Here is a 24090-nt window from a genome sequence, read left to right on the forward strand (position 1 = left end):
GTTTCTAGAAATAAAAACGCTAGAAACGGAACTGAAGCATGTTTTAGTATTTTGTCGATCAGATTAGTGTAGAGTAGTAACACAAACATCGGGTCTTAGCCTCGCGCAAATAGGTCTTCGGTCATAATGATATACAGTCATAATATTTGAGTACTCAGATATAAAAAATTAAAATTTTTCAGTGTTCAGAATATTACAGCTAATTTTTTCTATGTAAGCGAAATGGCTACTGAAAAAAATAGCAGCTTTTTCTCTAAACTAAACGTTTTAATCGTCAGGAAAATAAGGAATAAAGAAAAAAATAAAGATTTGAGTGAAGTAAGAGATTAAGACTAATAGGTGATTGCATGGGTCAGTATGTCTCTTGGAGAAACCGCAGTTGAGTAAGCAAAACCCACTTCAGTTAGTCCTAACGGGGGTAATTCCTAGACGCTATACTTAAAAATAGGAGATTCTGAATCCTTATTTATAAATAATAAACACTTAACAATGCTAAATCGGAATCGTTCTTTGCGAGCGCTGTCCGAACTTGAATTGACCGTTCCGTGTTCTCTGCACATATTAGGAAGTACGTAAGTGCCGTTTTTTTATTGTAAGTACTGTAAACAGCCAATCGCATTCGTAGGATTTGCTTTGATAGCAGGTTACAGAAGCTATGGAAAACTTAACTAAGGCCGTTTTAACACCGATTATCTATGAACCCATTTCGCTAAGAACCCTCTCGTCAGAACTATCAGCAAAAAAGCGAACAATTCTGTGTCATGTCGTACAAAACTCTTTCGCTGCTTGTTAATGTGGAGGCTTTAGCCAAATTAGTTGGGTACAATCGGGTACGTAGCCATGTACAATGCGACTACACTACGCGTGCAAAAGGAGCTAGCAAGTCTACGTGCTTTACACAATAGCGAGGCTGGAGTAAAGTGTTATACATGAATACATGTATCTTCAACGTGTTGAAAGTTAGGTAAAACCATTAGTACTAGCTACCTACATCACCGTCTCGGTATAAAAAGTATGTGAACAAATAAACGAATGATAACCTAGACTCTAAAAATACGAAACACTCGTTTGAAGGATATCGCGAGCTTCTTTAAATCAGGGTTCTACGTGCTAGAAGTCGTAAGTTTGCAAACATGAAGCCAAGGGCGAATATCACTTTGGCAACTTACATATGAACATATAAATATTACAACCATTCTTCGATGTACCCTAATATGTCATGTTCGATGTAGAACATTGTCCCTAATAATAGCTGTGCAATAACCATGTGTTATTAAATATAATCTACCCTCACATGATGATGAAGCTCATTATCTTCATACGTGTCTGTTACTATTTATCCCGATTATTCATATGTTGTATCAATTAGTAATTCATAGTTCCGCACGTGTTTTTGGCCTCGTTAGTTGCACACGCCATTGGACGACTGGTACTTCTCGTTCTCTCTTTGTTCAACTTCCCATGCGTCTTCATCCTGGTTGATAGGTTTCGCTGCCGTAGCTTTTCCGAGATATTCTTCGGACTATACTGTTCTCTGGTTCGGCATTAAAGTCCCTATTTGTCTGAGAGGTGGTCCCGTCAACGATTTTTAATCATCACATCTGCTTGATTTCTAGCCGGTTGTATAATGCTTATTGGGGCTGTTCACAAATTCTTGTTTGTTTGATAAGTTCGATATTTCTTCATGCAATGAAGATGCTGGGATTTCGTGAAAGTATAAGACCATTTCCCGATGTCTATGGTATAAGACCAATTCCCGAAGTCCTTTTAGAGTGAATTTTTTTCTACACACAATTGTTGTAGTAATACTAATTAAAAAGAACAGTCTGGCGCTTGAGTTTTAGTTGTGCCTTGGAGCCATTACCGAACTTTAGCTTTTGAGCTCAATCTTTTGTTCGTTACGCCAACCTTAAGCTCGGGTGAACACGTGATGCTAATCGATCTTTGACGGTAATTGAGAGTACAATTATCATTTCAGTACAATTATTGACTTTTGCCTTTAGCCTGAGCAGCATTTTGGATTCCCACCAATGCAGATTAGTATTCTTTCTTGCGGTGTCTCTAGTGTTTTCTTGATAGCCTTTTGACCACTTTTACTGTTGCACCTTGTTCTGCACTAAAGGACGGAAAATATGGTAAGTTTGATATATAAGTAATTCTCTATAAAGCCAAAAACAATATAAACGTCTTGAATGTGTATATTAGCCCATGTATGTAATTTTACCAAAATAGCACATGGCACGAAACGTCCTCTTGAGATAATTATAATTTTTCGAACAACCCTGATCTAGTTCTAAGAGACCTGAAAAATTTCACTGCCACTGGGTATTATTGCCAATATGTGTGTTATTTCTATGATAAACAACTATTCTTCAGTGGTTGTGCACTTCTTTTCACTTTCGGCTTAGACGTGCGCCGCGAATATCTGAAAGCAGTTGCGCTTGCAATACATTTCGAATGTTAAAATCCACGTGTGTGTGGGATGAGTCTCTTTAATGCTGCCTCGTCCCTTAAAGGCTTACATCGTTCTAATTATAGCTACCTTATCCGAAAGTTAATACCCTGAAGTAGAAGATGTGTCTTAGGTACTTAGGTGAGGACACAACTAGCCTGAGCACATCGTCATGCAGTAGCTTCCTCACGCTTCCTCATCGGTCTCACCTGGACCGAAGAAAATTAGATTATTGGTAATAGCTTGTATATTGTTTACATTTTTACGCTTATTTTTGTGAGTACACCTTTGCTTAAATATTAAGTCCTTAAGGCATAAGTAGAGAATTAACACCAGGCTACGCAAGTAAACGATTATATCGTAAATTAGTCGTAATTAATAATTCAACGTTTAGTTTATTATTCGTAACCCTCGCATTGGCAATGTTTAAACGCAGCCAAGTTAACGTCTAAAGGCGTGATTGACGGAGAGTATCATTCGCAGGTAACGTAGTGAGTATACAAAGTATAAGAATGAAAAGAATCTCAGTCTAAAGCAATGCTGCCGGACACGAAAATCGGACCAGTTATTTAGCTGTCCGGGATCCATTTTTGCTTCTATCTTTTGCAAAAATTTCAGTCTAGTGGAGGCTAGCCAGCTTTAGGAATATTGACAGAGAGCGAAGAATAGACCGACACAAGAAGAGAAGGCGGACGTAAGGTTCCGGAGAATCATTTCATATCATTTATTAGAAAAAAGTTTATCGGATTTTGAGACCTTCATAGCGCCGCCAATAAGATGCGTACATCCATGTATTTAAAAAGAAAAGGATTTTTCGAATTTTCAGCGGCTAAAGCACAAGTTGTTGCTTTTATTGTTGTTGAGTATTATTAAGTATGACTTAAAACACTTTTTTCTAAAGTAGATTATTTAGAAATAGAAGGTTATTGTCAATATCGTTATAGTTGTGATTAGGGCTAAAAATAAGCGTAAATAAGGTTCATAGTGGACATAAATTTATTACCCAATTCAATCTTTTAAAAACGCGTTGGGCGAAAATATTAATTCCGAGAATCTCAGCATCATTACCACAATTTAATACGGAACTGATTTGAGGAAAAGATTGGCGTTCATAGAAGTGGTAACACAATTTATCGTTCTATTGGACTTCGCTTAGATTCAGTATAAACGAATGTTCGTCATATATATCCTATATGTAATTTCCCGTAGTCCCTCCATTATTATAGTCGCAAGGGTAGCTAAAAGGTAAATTTTTTTATAATAATGTTTTGTCCTACTGTTGAGAGTATTTACGATAACCTTATTCCTACTGATTTTTTAATGTGATTAAAACGCATGGAAATATTTTATAAATTAGTATCGAATGTTTCAAGATTTGCTCAATTTCTTCAACCACGTTGCGTGTGATATTTATATTACTAAACATGAAAGCATGAGCTATACGTCTAGCAAAAAGTAACAGGTTAAGTAACATATGTAAGCAATATAGTCAATAAAGTCAATCTCAGTATAATCACGGAGGAAACATCGGTTGAAACTTCGGTCATTTAGCATTGGCGATGTTTTCTTTCAGAAATCTACGCGTATTTTCAAACCAGGCTTGTGCTTGTAATGTGTGTAAGGGCAACGTCAACAGTAACAGCAGCAATGATTTCTGGTTCTGAAAATTGCATATATCGATTTCCGTTTTACCTCGAAGTTGTGAGTTTCTTTGAAAATGGTTGGTGCACGCTATTGTCAGAACAACCTGGTCAATATACTCGTAGCACGACGACCGCTCCTAGTGCCACCACTGCGGCTACTATACCGATATGTAAGCGTCTTGTATAGAGCCAAAAGCCTTATGGGTCCATCTTTCGTTTTGAGCAGTTGACATCTCTGACGACAATATGCTACAACGATATGTTGCAAACTTTCTAAATCGTACAGGAAGAATAGAGAAATGAAGCAAGCGTTGGTAGTGAGTCGAACATATCTTGGTATAATACAAACACATTGCTTATACCGCTGGCGTGCTTACTAAGTAGATGCCACATGCCAGGCTAGTATAATGGGAGATGGTAGCATCGTTTACTCAGCTCCTTTAAAAAATCAGCCGAGAGATGCTTCGATTTGATGAATGGGGTATAGCTGATGCATGTCGTTGGAGGTTTTTAAAAGTAAGAAAAATTTAGTTCAGAATACGTATCGTCTCATAGACAGCGGGGCCATCTTCAACGTCGGAATCAAGCCTAAACGGAACGGACGCACAAAACACGAAGGAGACATTGTTCTGTCTTTGACCAGAGTCGTAAGTACTGCGGCACCTTCCAGAAATAGTTGGGCCTGTGTAAGAACCATGCTACCGTGAGCCTGCATGAGTTTTGTAAGTCAATGCCGGAAAGCCTCGTCTAAACTTTAATATATTTCGGGAAACGTGTTTTGTTCAGGTGTTCCTTATTATGGTTACAACAATTTTTTAAGCTCGGGCCTCCGGCAAATTTCGTGTGGAGCGAGTCAATTGTAATATATGTAAATAGCGAATACGCATATGATAACATATGCTGATTTCTCTCAGATTGAAACCATGAACGTAAAGCTCAAGATAAAGCTACGGTTCCTAAGAGAATTGACTTGGGGGTCTGTCGGATTTTATTAACATCAGATTTTACTGTTACTTGACCACACTATAGAATTATGGGTCATAGAAGGAATTTAGTTTTAATTGCTTGAAGATGAACTGTAATATTACGTATTTATTTTTTGTTTGCTTTCTTTACTTTAAATGATGGAATTTATGGTAGAGTATTTTTTTGTTGACTGGATTGTATACTATACATGTAATTATTGGAACTTTATTTTTAGTAATTAATTTAATTTAGATAATAAATTCGAGATTGGAATTAGTAATTTGATATTGGCATTTTGCACATATTGTATGATTATTATATTTTATTTAACATTTTACCGGTCAAAGTAGGTAGTAGTGCCTTATAAAATTATTGGCAGAAACATTTCATTTCTTTAGAACCGGGTTTTGTTCTACGGAATGATGTTTATCAGAGTTTTTAATGTGTGTTGTAAACGAAAAAAAGATGAGGGAAGGAAATTTGGACAACTTAGTCTTTAATCAAGGCATTGGCCTAATCAAAAATTGTCTTAATATTTCAAGCGGTGGTTTTTTTTTATCTTGCAAAGTGAGTATACGGTTAGTAAGCAGGAAGATCGATTAACTAGATATGTATAGATCGTTCGTTGCTGGCATGCAATCCATCTTCACCAAGACGGTCCCTACATTTTGGTTTGTGTCAGTTTGTAAGTACCCCGAGGGAGGCAAATGTAGGTGGTCATATATAACATGTCTGTATTGAAATCTGACGAGGAATGCGTCTAACATGTAAGCGCTTTATAGTCGAAGAGTGCGCTAGCTAGCTATCAACTAATAAAAGTAACTATGCTATATAAAAAAAAATATAGTTCACTAGCTCCTCTTATTTAAACATACATCTGCTGCAATACATAAATCCACGAGTAAAATGCGTGGTCGTTAACCAGTGACAGGCTCTACGTACCTTGGTCTCGTGGTTTAAGATGAAGCCAATGCGACTTATTGACGACCGTCTCGAGATTAACAACGTTGAGGAATGTTGTTACAGGTGGAGCTAACGTGGCTAGAATATATTTCAAACATATTTTTAAAATTATTAATTGTGTAATTATTCGCAACAAAAATTACTCAATTAAGCTGTCAACATTTATTACAGAAGGGTGAAGAGTCCGATTAGATGATGAGAATGATTAAATATTACTGGTTTATATGTTTCCCGTTAATTACTACTAGTAGGTAAATAATGGATAGATATTATGTAATGATCCTTGTATAGGAAGTGGGTAAGTGTCAAGTGTAGACACTGATCCTTACAGGCTAACAAATTGTCATAAATTAAACTCATTGAAATAAGAAATAAACGCACGCAGTTAGGTGTATTTAGGCAATAAGAGGCTAGTCAAATTAATTATTTTGTTAAAGGCATTCTTTTTATTTCCTGCGCTTGTGATAATTGCGGTTAAAATTGTAGCTTTAAACGGTTGACTGCAATGTTATCTGTCATAGTTGTCTATAAACAGATTTTTCTTTGAGTAGATGACAGAGCATAAAGCTGAGTTTGTCGGATTATTTTTCGCTAAGAGAAAAAATTATATCAAGTTACTTTCCGTTACCGGTCACACACGTAGTACGTAGTATGTGTTTCGTTAATCTTTTCGGTAGTATCTCATCTATTTTTTTCCACGCATCAATGAGCGCGAGCTTGTCGAACCCGTGTGACGCCAATCATCATTAGGGTCGTCTAAATGTCGCCTCTGTTATCATTTTAGTTAACAATTTGCACCATCGGTAGACAAACAATTTGTTTCGCTGCGACCAACCAAGAAGAATTGATAACGATTTTAGTTGTGATTTAGCTGTTCAGCAAATGGACAAACGCTTAAATAACCAATCTTTTACTTTTAAGCAAAAGCCCAACAAAATGTTTTGCTTAACGTTTTAGCTAAGTTCCGGTGCAAAAAAGGCTTACTTCTTGCCAGCTTGTTGAGAGACCTAAAGAAAACCTGTACTAAGATCTGCCACATGCATAACTTCTGGCCCCTTGGTAAGGATGAGCTTACTCAATATAAGCCGATACTAGGAAAGTTTTTCTTTGCCCGCCTTCTCGTTGCGTTTTCGTTTCCATTAACGGTTCCGCATGATTTCCATTATCATCATTTCTAACAGCTCTTACTTGCTTTAGTATACACTTTAGAAACGGAAGATCTGTGGCCCCATACGATTAAGGTTGCTATCAGTGACCTCGTTCGTCATATAAATTAGTATTTAATATATTTTGCGTACTTCTTACCCCTTAAAATATTCGCTTTGATTAAACTCCGAATGACCTCTTCCGCAATTTAAGACGTACTGATATAGCGGACGCCTTTGCATAACATGCTCCACTTAACCATGGATGGGAAAGACGCGTCTTTTTCAACTTTTCAAAGAATCTTATTCACCTTTTCAGAAAATAATTAGACCTAAATTAACTCTTTTGTAAAACAGGTTTCACTGATCGCACAGGGAAAAAGCTTTTGATTCCGTATCTTTTATGTATGAGTATTTATCATAATCATAACCCTTACTACAGTAAATTTCATGCACTTTTTTCGACCAATAGCAGCCCTTTTAAATCTCAAAGCCAAATCTAGACTCAATAATACGTTCACTTATTAACCGTTCACACAGAAAATTCATACGTTATGCTAAACAAATTATCGATGATTTAGTTCACTTTTCCATCCTTTTTAGTACGTAATATACTTCCGTGCATTTTACCCTTGTTATTGTTGAGTTGCTGAATAAGTATTCGATGTTGCTGCCGAGTCTGATTAGACGGGGCACACTCATGCCCCGTTGGGCAATCTGGGCAAAGCGGACAGTTACCGCCCAGTGGCACCTGCTCTTCAAGAATTAGCCGCGGTGGCGGAGGTGCACCATAAACGCTGTACGTAATCGCTTCATTGACGTCCTCAACCGCACCTCCGTCGGGTCCCCCGCCAGTTGCACTAGATTTCTTTCCTGAAATAAACCATATATGAAAGGCATTTGATTAGTATTTAGAGGGGGTTTTTATATGAGTATATTTCTAGAAAATTCGTTTTTGTAGACAATCTGATTCCTCAAAGTACGACTGCAGAAGTTACTCGCTAAGGTGAACGCGTCAGATAAGAGCGCCGTTTGTTGAAAGTGACTGCCCTCGATTGTGCGTATTATGACCTTAACACGTAACGTCTTGAAAATCATATCCTTAAGACTATATACTTGCAGTGCAAGCGCTACACGGCTGCATTACTAGATGATTTGTTTTTGTTAGACTATAGGGAAATCGGACTGAGTTCGGCATTTGTTTAATTCCAGTGTCCTGCACCTCGAAATTAACGAGTTCTTATCCGTGTAACCTGTGAGAAACGAGTACTAGCAATATTGCTTTGTCGCTTGTAATGTCGTTGAATGTGGCCAATGATTTCAATCTAACACGAAAGCAAGGTGCTATGCTAAAATAAAATCCTGCAAATGATTTTCAGCAGGGGTCCATACTGAAGCCTTCCTTGAACAGATGACGAGCATGACCTAAACACACCGCGTGACGATGCTTGGATTTAATGAAGGCAGGCGTGCTGTTTCTAGTTAAGCTCACGTATTCTGGTCCTTGTTTTCTTTATTAGGAAAACTCTGCAGGTCAAGACTAGGGAAAAACCGTATTCTTTTGCAAGTCAATCTCTGTGATGTAACATGATAGTGTAGCGTAGCCTTGAACAACTGGGACATTGCCCTATTTTCTGTGAAATTAGACAATGAATCAAATTGAGAAAATTCGAAAATTTATGCAACGGGTTCGCATAGTAGCTTCTTCTACCAGTTCGATACCACGTTTGATTCGACATTCGATACTACTCATCCAGATCCTACCGTGCTCCCTCTTTAGTACGCGAAGTTTATGTATATATTAATTGTTAATTGACGAACCTGACAAATGCTTACAAAGCTTAATCTGAATCGTACGCCTTTCTTTATATCGGAATACATACGTTATATATAATAATAGCGAAATCGAATACGTCAGCTGCCATTTTAAGTTAAGAACAATACATCGCCAATAAAACATTGAATATCTTAAGAATTTCTGAAGTTTCAGTCAATAGACCACCCAAATAAAAATGTGATTTCGTATCATCTGATTTGCGAGCTGGTTTTCACTGTTCACCAAATACGAGCTTTGTTCTGTCACAACATGACCTAATAAATATAATACTATCTCTTCAAGATTCAGATATGATACTTTCACTGGATTGTGCAGACTATTATATCTAACGCTAGAACTTGAAACAGAAGTTACCTGATTTGCTAGAACACTTTTAAAATATAGTTAACATCCCGGTATAGCGGAACATTATTGCTAATGTCTATTTTTCGATATATTAATAATTACTATTTGAAGTTTAGCTAATTTATTTCGAAATGGTAGACTGTAATTATGTGGGTTCAGCATAGAACTTTTCCATTTTTTTTTTTTTTAGCTAGAAGCTTATATGGGCGCTAATGGTTTGGAACTGGTACGACTGATTTAATCCTGACTATTTCTCAATTTAAAAAGACGTATGGCGCATCTAAGAAAGTCCTTCACAGACTCGTGCACATGGATGCAGTTTAGCGATATAGTTTTAGCTTCCATGCATGCGTCATCATTGGTCCCCCCTAGTACGCCCGTAAATAAAATTATAGGCAGGAACGCGGACTTTTAGATGATAACCTATATGATTCTGTAAAGCTGCATAAGGTTCAGGTGTAACAATTAAGTGTAGTGCTGATAAAAAAATAACTAGACTTTTCTAAATAATTCTGGTAAAGCTCAAAGACTAAACGTTTTGAAAACTGTATCTTGATGCTATGCAGAACATCAGTTATCCTCAAAAAATTGTCCGTCGAATTCGAGTACCTAAGTTGACGAGGTCTTGTTGTCAGTGAAATGATACAAAAATAGCTCATAAATATAAATTATTTTTTTACTGATTTGATACGCTGATGAAGTTTTTCATTAAATGGATATAATGTTTGCAGTGTTGTCCTCGTTTTTCAATAGCTTATCATTGCTTCAATAAGACGTACTATGTGTCCCATGCCGAGACCTCGGTTAGGCAAAGGTCGCTTTTGCCTGAATAAAAAGGCTACTTATGTATCTCATAATCTAGCTCACTATTGATGCATGCTGAAGAAACGTTTGGAGAAGCACTGTAAAACTTCTGAAGTTACCGTCTGTTTTGAAGCAGACGTACCTTGTCGTTAGCTAGTATGTCGTATTGCCTGGTATTTCTTTCAGATATGCTGTTTCTATTGCCTACAAAAGTACTGAATATAATCATTGCACACGTTCGATACGTCGTCTGTCGTCTGCTAACCAAATATCAGCTTAACCGAGCTCTTACTACAGTCAAGACATTAACATGTACTTGATAGGTTTTCTCAAATTCGAAGAAGTTTTAGCACACGTACTCGGGAGAAATATTTTTTTCGGTAAATATTCTTAAATTTTCACAAAAGCTATAATTTTCCATTAATTTCTGATAAATGTATTTACTCATATAGGTTGAAACAGTGATTTCCGGTTCCATTCAATCAGAGACCTCGTTGTTTAAGCTACGGCGTCAACTTGGGTTTTCCTAGCTACTTATTTATTATTTCTAGCCTTTGATTAGTCTCTGCACTCGGATTCTGTTGGCAAGGATCTCTGCGGTAGTACCTGCAAAACCTCGTTGCCTTTTAACTGGGGTGCACAAATACACACACACACACACATATATATATATATACATATATATTTTATTTTTTTTTTAAGCAAACTTTACACTAGAATTGGTGTCTTGCGTGTCCTTTCGATTCGGATACATCCAATCACAAAGAAGCAACCGAATTACGAAACTTCGCTGATGTGCTCTGTTTCTGAGCGGAACTATGCTTGTTCGCTAAAGTGGAAGACTATTACTGCTATCAGATCGGACGGACACGATAGTTTACGATGAAGACGAGGAATAACTTTTAACATTTGAAGGATAGCGGTTTGTACTGAAAGCGATTCACCCAGTTCGGTTTTGCGGTCGCCGTCCTCTGATCTCAGATGCTGTTTGCGTGCCTGTTGAGAGTCACTTGTGGCTGAATTTTGCAATGCCCAGTTCTTTATTATTGCGTTGCTGTCGTCATATTGGCGGTGCACGGGGTCCCTGAGAGAGCACTGAAAAGTACTGGCCGTAACGAATCTTGTCGCTAATGCTTCACTGGTCAATTATGAATGCTACGGCGGCTGCCTCTTTTGCTATCAGGTTTTAAATAACTTTTAAAGAATCAGAGTTGCGATTAGGCTTGCTTTTCTCCGAAAGCAAAGTACCTGAAGAGCAACTTTGACGTTAGTTGCTTCTGCTCAACTGCCAGCGGTGCTAACATAATAATAACAATGGCAATCAAACCTTTCGGGAATATACCAAGGTATTCGATTAGGTACAGCGTCCACCTATCTAATGTAGTTGTGGCTTTTTAGAGGCAATCTTTTGTGTTAAAAAAAAGATGACTTTACTATCGAAGTTTGATATATATATATATATATATAAGTAGGCAGACGATTATCTACATTCATTTGGTGCTCCTAATTTGGTAAATAGAAAGCTAACCTATGAGTTGAGTTCAGTGTTTGATTTAGCTTGGCTTCATTGATCGAATGAACCCGGCAATTTAATTTATTGCCAGTAAAACAAGGTACTGTTTCCATATAGTATGCGTTGTCCCAACAGTTACGATAACTTTTTTAGTAGAATTTAATAAATATCTATTTTACAATGGAAAATATCAGGCACATTGTTATTACCTCCAATGGAAAAAAATCAGGGTTGGGACGTTTAAATCAGCAAAAACCTTACCCGATTTTTGTTTACTCTGCTGGAAGGTTTCAAAGGTTTTTTTCGGGATTACTAGATACGTGAATTACTAATATACTGATTATATTTTACGACGTGCGGGTTTTAATTACTTACGAGTAACGGAAAAAACACCTGTAGCTGTGCCCTTAACGTTGCGTGCAATGCATTTATAATGAGCGAGATCACGTTCGGCCACAAACGCCACGGTAAGGATGCTCTTGAAGGTGTAACCCGTCTGGCTTGATCCTCCCGAATCGTCAGTCGAAGGTGAGGCGGCCAGCTGTCCGAATGATGACAATGAGGACGACGATGAAGACAATGGTTCAAATTCTTCTGAGATGGTAAATTTTAGATCGTCGTGGATCACTGGTTCATCTACCGAAATTAAATGTTATAGGTGAAAATAACAGTTTTGTTAATCACTGAACTCTATTGAATTTATCCCGCGTGCTCAACCGGGTAGGTTAGAATTTATCGGACCATTCCTGGCCCTCTCCTTCCATCTTTAACGACTGCTTGAATACTGTTGATTCTCCATACTAGTAACTCATAAATTCTGTTGCTGGGTTTGCCGTTATTTAACGCCCGTTTCAATGCAATCATACTAGTACCCTATGTCCAGCCTAACGATATGTACCAAAAGTCACTAGCAGAATAACATTGGGCTTTGCCAATGGGAAAGCAAAAAACTGAAGAGCTCTGTGAGCTGTACGAATAAGATCGCGTCCTACGTTTCAGAAGACGGTTCTGACCCGTAGACGTTGGATGCTTCGCAGAGCGTTCAGTATAATCGTTCCACAGAGACTCCGAGAGAACCGAAATTGCTTGTAAAGAATTGATCGCGTACCGCCCGATTTCGGACTCCTTCGAGTTACGGTTATTGTCGAATATTTAATCACATAAAACCCCGCCTATGCATACTAGGCAAATAGAATCAGGTAAGATTCGTCTCTCGTTTGTTCTTATGTTGATCGGCAATAGCGCCAGGACTTGAACGAAGGTAAGTGATGACAGGCCTCTAGCCAACCTAGACGTTTCTCGGCCATACGTTTCACTATTCATTATTGATTGTTTTCGTTCAATTTTCAGAAAATACTATATGAACAGTTTTGTAGGCCTCTTCAACTTGTTTAGGCAACTTGAGATGAAGTTCTATCAAACGCTGCGCACGCTTACGCGTTTTGCCTGTGAAGCGTAGCGGGATGTGGGCACACTACAATACTATATTAGGTTATGAGAAAAAAAAGAGTAGTACTTTACCGTCGCTTTTGACCCAGTATATCGAGGCTTTCGGAAACGCCTCAACGATGCATTCTAATTGCGCCGAAGCCCCGTCTCGAACAGTCACGAGCCAGTTGGCAATTTTGATCAAAGGTGGAACTGGAATCACAAAGACGGTGAAAAAAACGCTTCTATTATTATGTAAAATACTCTTCTTCTAATTTATTCATACACTTATTTGCCGAAACAATGTTTTAGCGCGGTCTGATTGAACACTATTCAAGTCAGCCGTGTATAATCAAATTGGGCAAATCTCAATACGATACAACGAATTGATGACCATACTCCTTGCTACCAGGGCTTAAACAGCGTATTTTCACAAAGATCAATACTCGTGGCAAGTTTTCTCTTTAAGAATGACGCCAACAAAAATAAGGCTATCATTTCAAGGTCGTGTCGCTAAAGGAACTGGCTTTTGCAGCTCACAGACCATATATACATGACCATATATATGATTTGTGTGCTGCAAAATATATATTCATATATTTCATCGCTATATCAACACCTAGATATTAACAAAGTAATTTTCATAATTATAGTTTCAGATTTACTTTTACTATTGCATAATAGTGCTTTTGGCGAACCCTGATTTGACGTGACGCGCGATGCTGGATATGTATAACACAGACCGTATTCCATTTACGTTAGCGACACGTTTGAAATAACGTTGTTGTTGTCGTTATAATTAGAACAATATCTGATTCGTGTAGTTTTTTCTCATGGTGCATTGAGCACTTTACTATCACTAACGTGTACCAGTACGTCTAGAGTTGGCGAGCCGCTAACGGTCAACGCTCGTATCGTACCTGTTTCAGGCCAATGTTGAATGAAAGGCTGGAGGGTGAAGGCGCAGTTTTTATCAGTGTCGTTATAGATATTTTTTCAGATATTAGCTATTTCTGTTTGGTACTGTGGAGATCCTACGTATGTATCGCATTTATTTTGTCCAATTCATGATTGTAGACGCTGATACCGACTGCAACGAAATAGATACATGGTCGCTTTGTGAAATAATAACATTTTTTTTTTTTAATTCGCTCGTATTTTTGCTGCAGCTTTTCGAGGAAGTAGCCATTTAAAATCCGTGGATGTTTGTGCCTAGGCCTTAAGATCCACCCTGGCCTGTTGAGCTTACAAATCGTAGTACGCTTTATTTTCCATTCATCGATAAATTAATCGTCAAGCAGCCTATTGGTCGAATAGGCAGCTTGTTGTGTCACTGATACGTCTTGACCGAATGTTTAAACCATCACCCAGGTAAACAAATGAATCGCACACTCTATGATCTTGCGCCGAAATAAAGTTTCGGTCGTATTTCATCCACGACAGGATTTTTTCATTTTCTTTTTTACTATTAGAAAAGAAATTCGCATAAATCAACGAAAACGAAGAGAAACGAGGCAAACAAGTGCGTTCGTGTGCCGTAGCGAAAAGAACACGAGTGAACAAGGCCACCGAAAAGATATATTGCCGGCTATAAACCCTGCTCTATATTATAGACTATACATCTGCGGAAGGAAAAAAAGGTGTTCTGGTTTCATTGCCTGTAGAGCTCCCACTTAAGGCACTTGTTCCCGGGTGGCATTCAGGTTGAAAGTGCGAGAACGCGCGTACGATAATACTGAATTCTAGGAGTGAGTTTGTTCTAAAAAAGGATACGTCTATTGGTTCGACAGGCGGTCGCATCCTTTCGAAGAGTTTCGGTCGCAGTCCATTTGTTCGATGCACATCGAGGGCAATTTTCCACGTACTTGATTTTTGTCTTCGGCCTTCGCATACTGGTCAGTGCGATGAGCCGGAAAGACAAAATAAGGAAATTGCGCATAGAGAAATACTAATCCAGCCCAAGTTAAATATGAATCATATGCCAACCGCCAACATACGCAAATCGGTTCATGTCAATACGGAAGTCTGTATGGTTTATTACTCTCTGAAGTCGTCTTGTTCGCGGGGAATATAAGGAAGACTAACTTCCCTTTATATTTTTGTATAGCAGCATATAGCCACAGTGACCAAAAGCCAGCGCTGTGGTTAAAGGCATCCAGCGCTGTGGTTAAAGGCATTTTTGTTCAGCATGTATATAGCCTGTCTTAAAATTATGTTTTTAGAAAATCTGCTGTCGTGAAGTTTACGAACAGAGAATCCGTGAGAAAATTAGCTGATATGTTATTGTCTGGCTCCCTTCCGAATTTTACGCTTAGTGCTGTTATTAAGCATTGTTTTATGCGGCTAGCTTGCAAGACAAAGCCCTATGCTCTGTTTCGAATTGAGACCGGCTCACGTGTCCTTATGTTGTTTGGCAAACATTTTACCACTTACCATTACCGGGAAGACAAGAATGTCAAACTGATGGTCTGGTAACCTTTAAATGCACAGGTAGGGTCATCCAAGCGGTCTGACCTTTTTTTTTTTTCGTCCACTGCAAAGAACACTACATTATTGCTCTAGTTCAACTATGCGCGCTGCGGTCTAGAAACAGTACTGTCTGTGGATTTAGAAGTTCAACTTAGTCTTCTTCTTATCTCTCGCAAATGTCATCTACGAGCCTATGCCTTGATGATGCCTACATCTCAGATAACCTCTCGAGGAACGTTCAGATTGCCATCTATCACAGCAGTTCATGATGTCTATGAGCGCTGAAAAGACGTGTACACCCGACTCTTATCCACATCTCTAACGATGCCCTGAGGTAGTGACCGTCTACTTTGGGGCTTAATCATCCACTTTGTCTGTAACAGACATCTTTCTATGACGCTTTAAAGATGAATGAGGGGGTAACATTAAAAACACAGAGTAAATCAATAGGGAATAACCAGCACTACAGTTCAGGCCACTGTGTGAGCTTGGAGGCAGTGGGCCGTTTTGAGAAGGGCTGCAACTTAGTTTATATATTTGACACGTGTGTGATTGGAGGCCTACGGAAATCCATTCATATATAATTTTTTTTTCAATTGGTTTTGTTAAACGTTGCACTATTACTCGAAAAACCAAAAATTGTAAATCACATACATATTTAACATCTATGATGTCAGTGGTCAATCAATGGGATACTGGCAACAACGATAGTCCTATAGTTGATCTAGTTGTACTCGATCTTTGGGGGTTGAATCGAGAAGATTTGCTATAAAATAGTCAGGGCGAAGTTCAACCGCCACTAAGAGTCTAGTTAGGTTAAATAAAGAAGAAGAAGAAGGGAACGTGTGAAAGGAACTCAGAGGCGGTAAGATTGAGTTTGTGAAAGAGATGGCAGTCTTCTTAGCAAGCGTGTTCTTTACCAGCCTCGTCGGCTTGATCTCCCTTGAGGCATCACTGAAGTTGACATATTGAGCTGCCGCTGCCTGCGCTGTTTCGTATCTCCACTCATGTCTCACTGCGGTCCCTTCTCTTTCTGTTTCGTTTTTTATACTCCTTCCTACTTTTCCTTCTCATACTTCTTACTCCAGCTTGACGGTCAGCTGTACGGCTGCACTGTTCTTCTCTTACAACATATATATAGCCGTACAAAGATGATGCGAGTGAGCAGATTATGGGGCAAACTACTAGTACAACTAATAGTGTGAGACGATGTACCCATGCCTCGCCGCTTCTTGCCCTGGCGGAATAAAAGAAGAAAGATATGCTTCGAGATGGACGTGAAAATTGTCGTTGTTTTCATCCTTAGAGAACCAGCGAACATCGTTATCCAGTGGTAGATGCCGCGTAGGCGTTCTGCCAAATCAGTACCTCGTCGCGCGTCACTCGAGTCAGCGGTCATTTTCGACCAGTACCTTCGTCGCTGTGTTGTCTGTCTATCAGATGTTCGGGGCAAGGCCTGAGCCTTTTCAAGGCGATAGCATCAAATGAGAGATGCGACGACGGAGGAGAGGAAGTCGGGGGTGAAGTCTCGCGAGACTCAACCCGAATCGACGAGACCGACAAACGAAAAGGGACTTGCGTCAACCTAACTGCTTCTATCCCGACCAGGGCCGGCCTCTTTGGCCCACTTTATCCCTGCCTTCTCGCAAAAGAGCTGCTTTGGCACACAGCCGCTTCAGGCAAAGCAACTTAGACAGAGCCGCCTCATTCGGCTTGTTGTGGTAGGTGTAAACAAAATGAAGCGTGTAAATAGTTGAAAAATAAAAAGAACAACGTTTTGTGAAATAAACGCTCTAAATGGGACTATTATAAGGCAAATTTAGCAGGATGCAAATCAAAGTGTCAGGCCGCGCACCGAACATCGACTCACATATAGTAGGATTCCTACGGCATATTCATACCTATGCACGCCTACCGAAAAGGTGGAATCGGCTAAACAGTTTCGACGTTATGATGTGTCCTTGTCATAGGCTATTTGAAGTGGAGCCGAATGATTTAAAAAAGCCCGCTATAACGTATAGTCGCCGTCTTAACGTTATCGCTTTACCCAAAAGAAAAAAAAAGCTTACCAAAAAGGCGCAAGGAAAAAAACATGCGCACCATTGTCAGCTAGTAACTTTAGAACTAAATGAACAGAAACTATTATTTCTTGACGTACATAACTTTTTACAGGACACATACAAAGAGAAACCATCTTGTCGTTTACTACTTTTTTTGAGCAAATCGAGGTTTGTACGGCGTGCTCCACAAAGTGCCCTCCTTGAAATGTCAAATCACCCCAGTTTAGGCTTAAGTCCCAGAAAGGTTGAAATCGGCACTTCGTACTGGAATTCTCTGTCGCGCTCGTCATTTTAGAAATGTGCTTCTGTAGCCCCAAATCACAAGGAGCTAATTTTTCACAGGTGCTCCTATCACCCATTTTATCACCTGGACCCAGAGGAACGATTAATGCATACCTTAAGTTAATTTAAAATAAACTCTACTGTTATAACGCGATTCGCGTCCTCGACGCTTTCTGCTATTACTGAGCCATAGATAAATCTTAACCTCCAAGTTGTACCGTGCCTATTTGTTCCAGTAACTTTGATCATAATTTAGCAAATTTCAGTTACAAACTGGTATTCGAAAGCCATATCTGTGCTATTAGTTATGGCTTCCCCGTAGAACGTATGCCGAGTTTCGATTACTACCCATCACTATTTGAGCTTGTCGATGCTTCCTGAACACACAGCTACATATGTTTAAAAGTCAAATGTTTACACTGTCTAATTGCAGAGGACCGTTCGCGGGACGTGCGTTTTAAGCTATGGCACTTTAAAGCATAATGTTGTTGAAGATTTAATTACTTGAAGGTCGTTTAGACACTGTAAACTCATTTTACTTCGGGATAGTTTTTCGATCTATTATTTACCTCTGACCGACACTACAAGTATATTTAGGGAAAGTATATATCTAAGTTAGGAGAAACGGCGACTGTTCCAACCCCCCTGGGAGAACCCACCCTTCCAAAAGAACCAGTGGCTTATAGAATCTTTAGATAAAGTGAACAATTTATTAGCGATAAATTGTGTACTTTATATCCATACGGTTTTTGTATAGTTGTCCTTTACGCGCAGAAGCTATTTACCGTGCTCAGCCTTCTGCATAGTTGGCATCGTAGAACTCCACCTGAAGGGCGGTAAGCAGAGTTATGTTGCGCGTTGAACATGCCATGTACCAGCATGTGAGGTTTACTGCAGACTGTTAACATTGTCGAATATGAATCGCAGCTAGATCCGATACGACCGTACTATAACGAGCAGGTCAGTGGGACGCAACGTCACAGTTGCAGTTGCCATAATTGAAGCTGCATTTTCTCTTTTGGCCAATGACTGCAATTTTCAACTGTCGGAAGGTTAAGCGGGACGCGACTCGTGCGACCACAAAAAAGATACATAAAAATCACATTTACTCGATGGCACTAAAGTGTAAATATAGACTGTCGTAGCGTACTCAAGCGTTACTGGTGTGATCTAAATATAGTCAAAACAAATTGGTACATTTCTAATCTGTTCTATAGAAATGCCATCCAGTACGATGTGTGATGGACTTACTGTGTTTTTAGTTCATTTCATTGAGAGATTTTCTTGTAAGCTAGATTTGGGAGACGCAAAATCATCGTAGTATCCTTGACCTGTAGTAGAAAACCTTGACATGTCAAGAGGTACACCATCTTAGCATACAGATTTGTTTCGGTCGGTTTACTCCACATTAACTTAATGACGCCTGATTAGTTATGTTGTCGTAACGAAATATCTTCGATTTGGTCTGCAGTTATCTAATAGCCTAAGCACAAGTTACATTGTGATACGTATATGTTTATCGAAACCTTGGCATTAATCTTGAATAGAGAATTTGTGTGTGAGTTTGCAAGTACAGACATGATGTTTTAAACACAGTCGCCTACAAATCATCCACCTATTGTTTTCGTATACCTTGACTGTAGGGTATAACTAAGCGAGTTATTATATAATGTCTGGTAACTGCTTACATAATACTTCGATGAAAACCTTTCGCACGTCTGGAGCAGAGATCCCGTTGGCAGCTAGGCAAACGTAAACGCCCATATCCTCACGGAGTGTTTGCGTAAAATTGAGCGATCCACCAGGCGCAAGAACGGATGATACTGCGATGCGAAATAGATATTACCATGTTAGCTTGAATAAATACACGTATCGGTATAATCTGAAAGTACGATGAGCCTGTTCCTTGACTAGGTAACCCTCGTGGCGTCCTAGTAATATCCAAAAATGATCCTATTCTCACTAGCAGTTTTTCTCGTATGAAGAAGCACCATAGAGCCATGTATGTGTATTTTTTTAATGTCAAATCGCAGTATTCAAAGTGCAAGCCATCCGAAATATGTTTAGGAGCACAGGCTATATGATACGATACATACATTTAAGTATAAGCGACTTCTATAAAGAAATCCATTTTTAAGTACACCGCCGCGGCCCGCCTTTGTATGCGAAAATTTAAGGGCATTTGGCTCTACGGCTTCATTTGTACGTTCGCGAATAATGTCTAAGTGCCATGATGGATTTTCAGGCGTCACTTCAGGGACGTCAGAACGTTCTAGGGTGTTTTGGATCTCTCATATGGTCATTCTCGTTTTGAAACGATACTCGACACCAAATACAAGGTAAACAGAGAGGAAACCAGCAAAGACATGATCATGCTCGCTGCTTGTCTTTACAAGGAAGACGAAGACCCGACAATAAAAGAAAAGTTCGAAGGGCGGAGGCAACAGCGATGGGAATGGATCAGCCGAGTCCACGCCATGGAGGGGCAATTAGGGAATACAGAAATATGGCAGTGCGGCTTCCTAGCTGAGGCTGCCCGCTGAGCTCTCTGGCCGTCTTAGTTGAGGGGAGGTAGATAACAAGAAACGTTGCTAACTGTCCCGCGAGAACAATAAATGGCGGCCAAAGCGCGCGCTCGGATTGGGCTGCATAGCAGACGGTTGCGTCTTTTGCTAACACGAACAGCGCACTGCTTTAGTATAGGTTATGGGGAAAGAGAGCGGGTTGGTTGTTGTAGGTTGAACGGTGGACAGGGCTGCACCGATGTCAAGATTTCCGCAGGGAACAGACCCACAGGCACCCTGGGCAAAAAGAGAGGCCAAGATGAACTGAAATGAACTTATTTAATAACAACAACATTATTGAAAACAACGCCTTCCTGTCTGTCTGCCTGCCGGCCTAGCTGGCTGGCCAGCTATCTAGTTAGAAGTGGAAAGGTAGTAGCATGAGAAGCAACTACATTGGCTGCTTTATTGTTGTCAGTTGGGGGAGGGGGTTACCAGTAAAGCTAGAGGAGTCAGAACTGGTAATGGCGGTGATGGCGTTCCTGTAGTAGAGCAAAGCGCCTGGTGGCGCCACCTTTTGTCGTGGCATTCGCCGGTCGCCGGTCGCGTTGTTGTTATGGCACTGCCGGTGTCCACGCACCGCTTATAAGCGCCCTGCGCTGCATGTAGTAGCCCAGCGATAAACAGTGGATTATAATTAGAGAATGGCGCTCGCAGGAAATATAGGAGGGCCCGGTGCACTTCTGGTCGTTTAGGTTATAACTAGCGGACGGTGGGTGACTCCTGTAGAAGCAAGCGCCCGGATAATTATAACGGGGGAGTAGGCAGCGGGATGAATGTATCGGTTAGCTAGGAACAGGACAGCAGCAAAAGCTGCTCGCTTCGTTGGCGACCCTCCGTTTTCTCTGATGCCTTGACGAGGTAGAAACCTTGAGTACACGCTAAGAAACATATGGAGAAGGAAATATGTAAGCCGTAGTGGCTATTGCTGGCTGAAGTTACGATCTTGCTAAACAAGAAGGATCAATGAATTATATTACTGTAGTAGTAATAAATATAGCACGGTTGAGATTACGATCAATGATTGTCTCCTTGAGGCGGAAGAAACTTGAGCTCTAAGAGCTGGTATCATATGACGTTATCGAGGGCTTTGGTAAGGTGGAAATTATCTACTGACGTAAACTTGTCTACTCAAACAAAACTTCCCTAAACATCTTAAAAGGTCATTGAAATTTCTGCGAGAGGTAGAGCAGTGCAATCGACCAAGTTCATGCTTTGTGGAACAAAAATTAGACATAGAGGGTATACAAAAAGTAATGTGATTTGGTGTCGTCACAGATATAGGTGTATTCACAAACTAGGCGATCATTTACTTAATATACCAGCTACACATAAATTGAATGTATTGCTTATAGTTCACGTTGTCGCGATAGCGAGAAGAGATACTGTGCGGCCACTCTGAAGATTATCGTACCGAAGGTTAACATGCCTGTACAAACAGTGCTTTTAAAACCAGAGAAATTTTGTTGCGCGATGGCATACCTGCATCGTTGTGGAGGTTTGTAGTGGGACAAAGATCTGTGGTATCGTGTTTGACTTCATTTCTAATTAATGCACGTTTCTCATATGTGTACGTTTGCAGGTACTTTAATGTCTCTTCGTGTTTCTAAAAAAATGTTTGTCAAACCTCGTAATAGTAAACACATCTACAAAGTTTTACGTCAAATTTCTACGCGTCCACTGCAGTAATTCAAGTCATGTGATAAAGCACTTCGCGCAGCTCTAGTATTTGTTGTTTTTGTCTATAATCATACAGTTACTGATCTAATTATCGCATGACTCATGCCGAATATACATGCTTGACGCTACCTAAAGTCATCTTGCCTAAGAATCAACCTACAGCTAGTTCAGATTTACCTGGTCTGGACCCGAACACGTTGCAGCTGTTCTACCACCCAGTTTCATTACCTCTGTCTGCCCCGGGTTATTATTTTCCTTGGCGCATTACAATTTTTTTTTTTATAAATTCCTCCATCACTCTTCCTAGTAACTTAATTGCATTGTACGCGTCAATCTCTATACCACTGTATTATTTTTCTACTCTATTTGGGCACTTCGTTGACTTTGTGTTACCGATTGCGGTACCTTATTTTGCTTGTCCCGTTACTCTACCTTAAGTTATAGGCATTTCGGGGTTCTGTAGCAGATACATACCCTTCCTGTGTAAATTACATATCTTTTAGTACCATTGCACTTAGCCGTTGAACTGTTTCAGAGATTAATTCGCTATTCAGAGGAACATTTGATCTTGGGTTCTGAAGTGTATTAGGCCATTTGAGAAACCAAGTGAGATTAAGAAACGTGAAAAAACTATTGATCTTTTTCATGTCCTATTTTATGGTAAACAATTAGGAACATCGTGTTCTTCCGAAAATCGAATTTTAGGTCCGTAATGTAGAGTCTAAAGGTCTAATTCATTTTTTTGTTTTACGGAACCGCCACTGAGAAAACCGCTTATAAGGTTGCACTGTAGTGTCCACGGAGCAGTTTGGTATATTTTAGCACCGGCATGTTTCTTCTGAAATTTCGTACATATATATATATATATATATATATATATATATATATATATATATATATATATATAGCCTCTTATTTGCTTTAGAGTGTAGATTAAAAAAATATAAATCAAACCTGATTTTTGCTGTTAGTAGTTAAAAATTTCATGTATATATCAACAATGCAATATCCCAATATAAGAGAGAGTAGATAGAACCATTCAAAGCACTTTGCGATATATGGGCTATACAAGTTTTGTTTGTCTTATAAAACTAAGTTATAGATTTGTCAGGTATTTTAAAGGTACTTGAAGACAACGAGCGACATATTATCGAAATTTTCCCTTGTCTGGGGACCTACATGCAGCGTCAGGTTTATGAAGAAATCTGGCCCTCCACGGAGTCGCCGATGAAATCCATGCAGGGCAAAACGAGTGACCATAGATCTATATATTTAACCGGTTCGTCCCTTTCTATTCGCTACTTCTTATCGCACTCGAAACAAAGAAATCCCCATCCATCTCTGCGAATTTTCGCTCCCAGTTCCTAACGTTAGTCTTAGAGACATCCGCTGCTGGGAGCTCAAAGCGATGACGTAGGTCTTACGTAGCAGTGGCGAGTCGGCCAAGAAATACGCTAGGCGATTTCGGGGCTCTATGCGTAATTCTAGTATTCTTTAAATTTCTCCGTTTAATTATTCGAGATTCTTCACAGTAAAATCTTTCCAGATGACCCGAATCCCATACGTTGCGTTCGCAGCTACCTTGAGGTTGGAAACGCTGAGAGCGGTTCCGAGGAATACGCGATGAGGCGACTTAATCGCCCATGCGGCGGACACTGCCCTCTAACATCCTTCGGTGACGTACGTAGTAGAATCTTTGCCGTTCGCAGAAGTCAGCAGCGCCAAGTGCAAAAATTGGCTTATACGGGCATGATGTGATGTAACAAAACATAGGGTGTTAGTAATCGCTATCGTGCGTTTCCTTCTAAATTTTATTCGTTCGGTTTTGAACAGATATACGGTCAGTCCCTGTCAGTGGAGCAGGGCAGTGGAAGTGCTTGCTGATTTGTTTGATCCTTATATCACTAAGTCGTCTCCATACATGGTGACTTCGACTGGT

General features: G+C 39.6%; 1 protein-coding gene across 4 annotated transcripts in view; it reads right to left on the minus strand.

Moving 5' to 3' along the window:
* Positions 1-24090, minus strand: part of LOC111254013 (uncharacterized) — a 213462-nt gene that overhangs the window by 21193 nt on the left and 168179 nt on the right. For all 4 annotated transcript variants that reach the window (XM_086975599.1, XM_086975601.1, XM_086975600.1 and 1 more), the window contains 5 exons: positions 19596-19730; positions 13190-13309; positions 12044-12304; positions 7800-8042; positions 6004-6102 (listed from right to left, as the gene is read on the minus strand). In XM_086975599.1, the coding sequence (XP_086831725.1) occupies positions 6004-6102; positions 7800-8042; positions 12044-12304; positions 13190-13309; positions 19596-19730 (858 nt within the window). The remainder of the gene's footprint in view (positions 1-6003; positions 6103-7799; positions 8043-12043; positions 12305-13189; positions 13310-19595; positions 19731-24090) is intronic.

This window comes from Varroa destructor, unplaced genomic scaffold (genome assembly GCF_002443255.2).
Source record: "Varroa destructor unplaced genomic scaffold, Vdes_3.0 BEIS01000007.1, whole genome shotgun sequence".
Lineage (NCBI taxonomy): Eukaryota > Metazoa > Arthropoda > Arachnida > Mesostigmata > Varroidae > Varroa > Varroa destructor.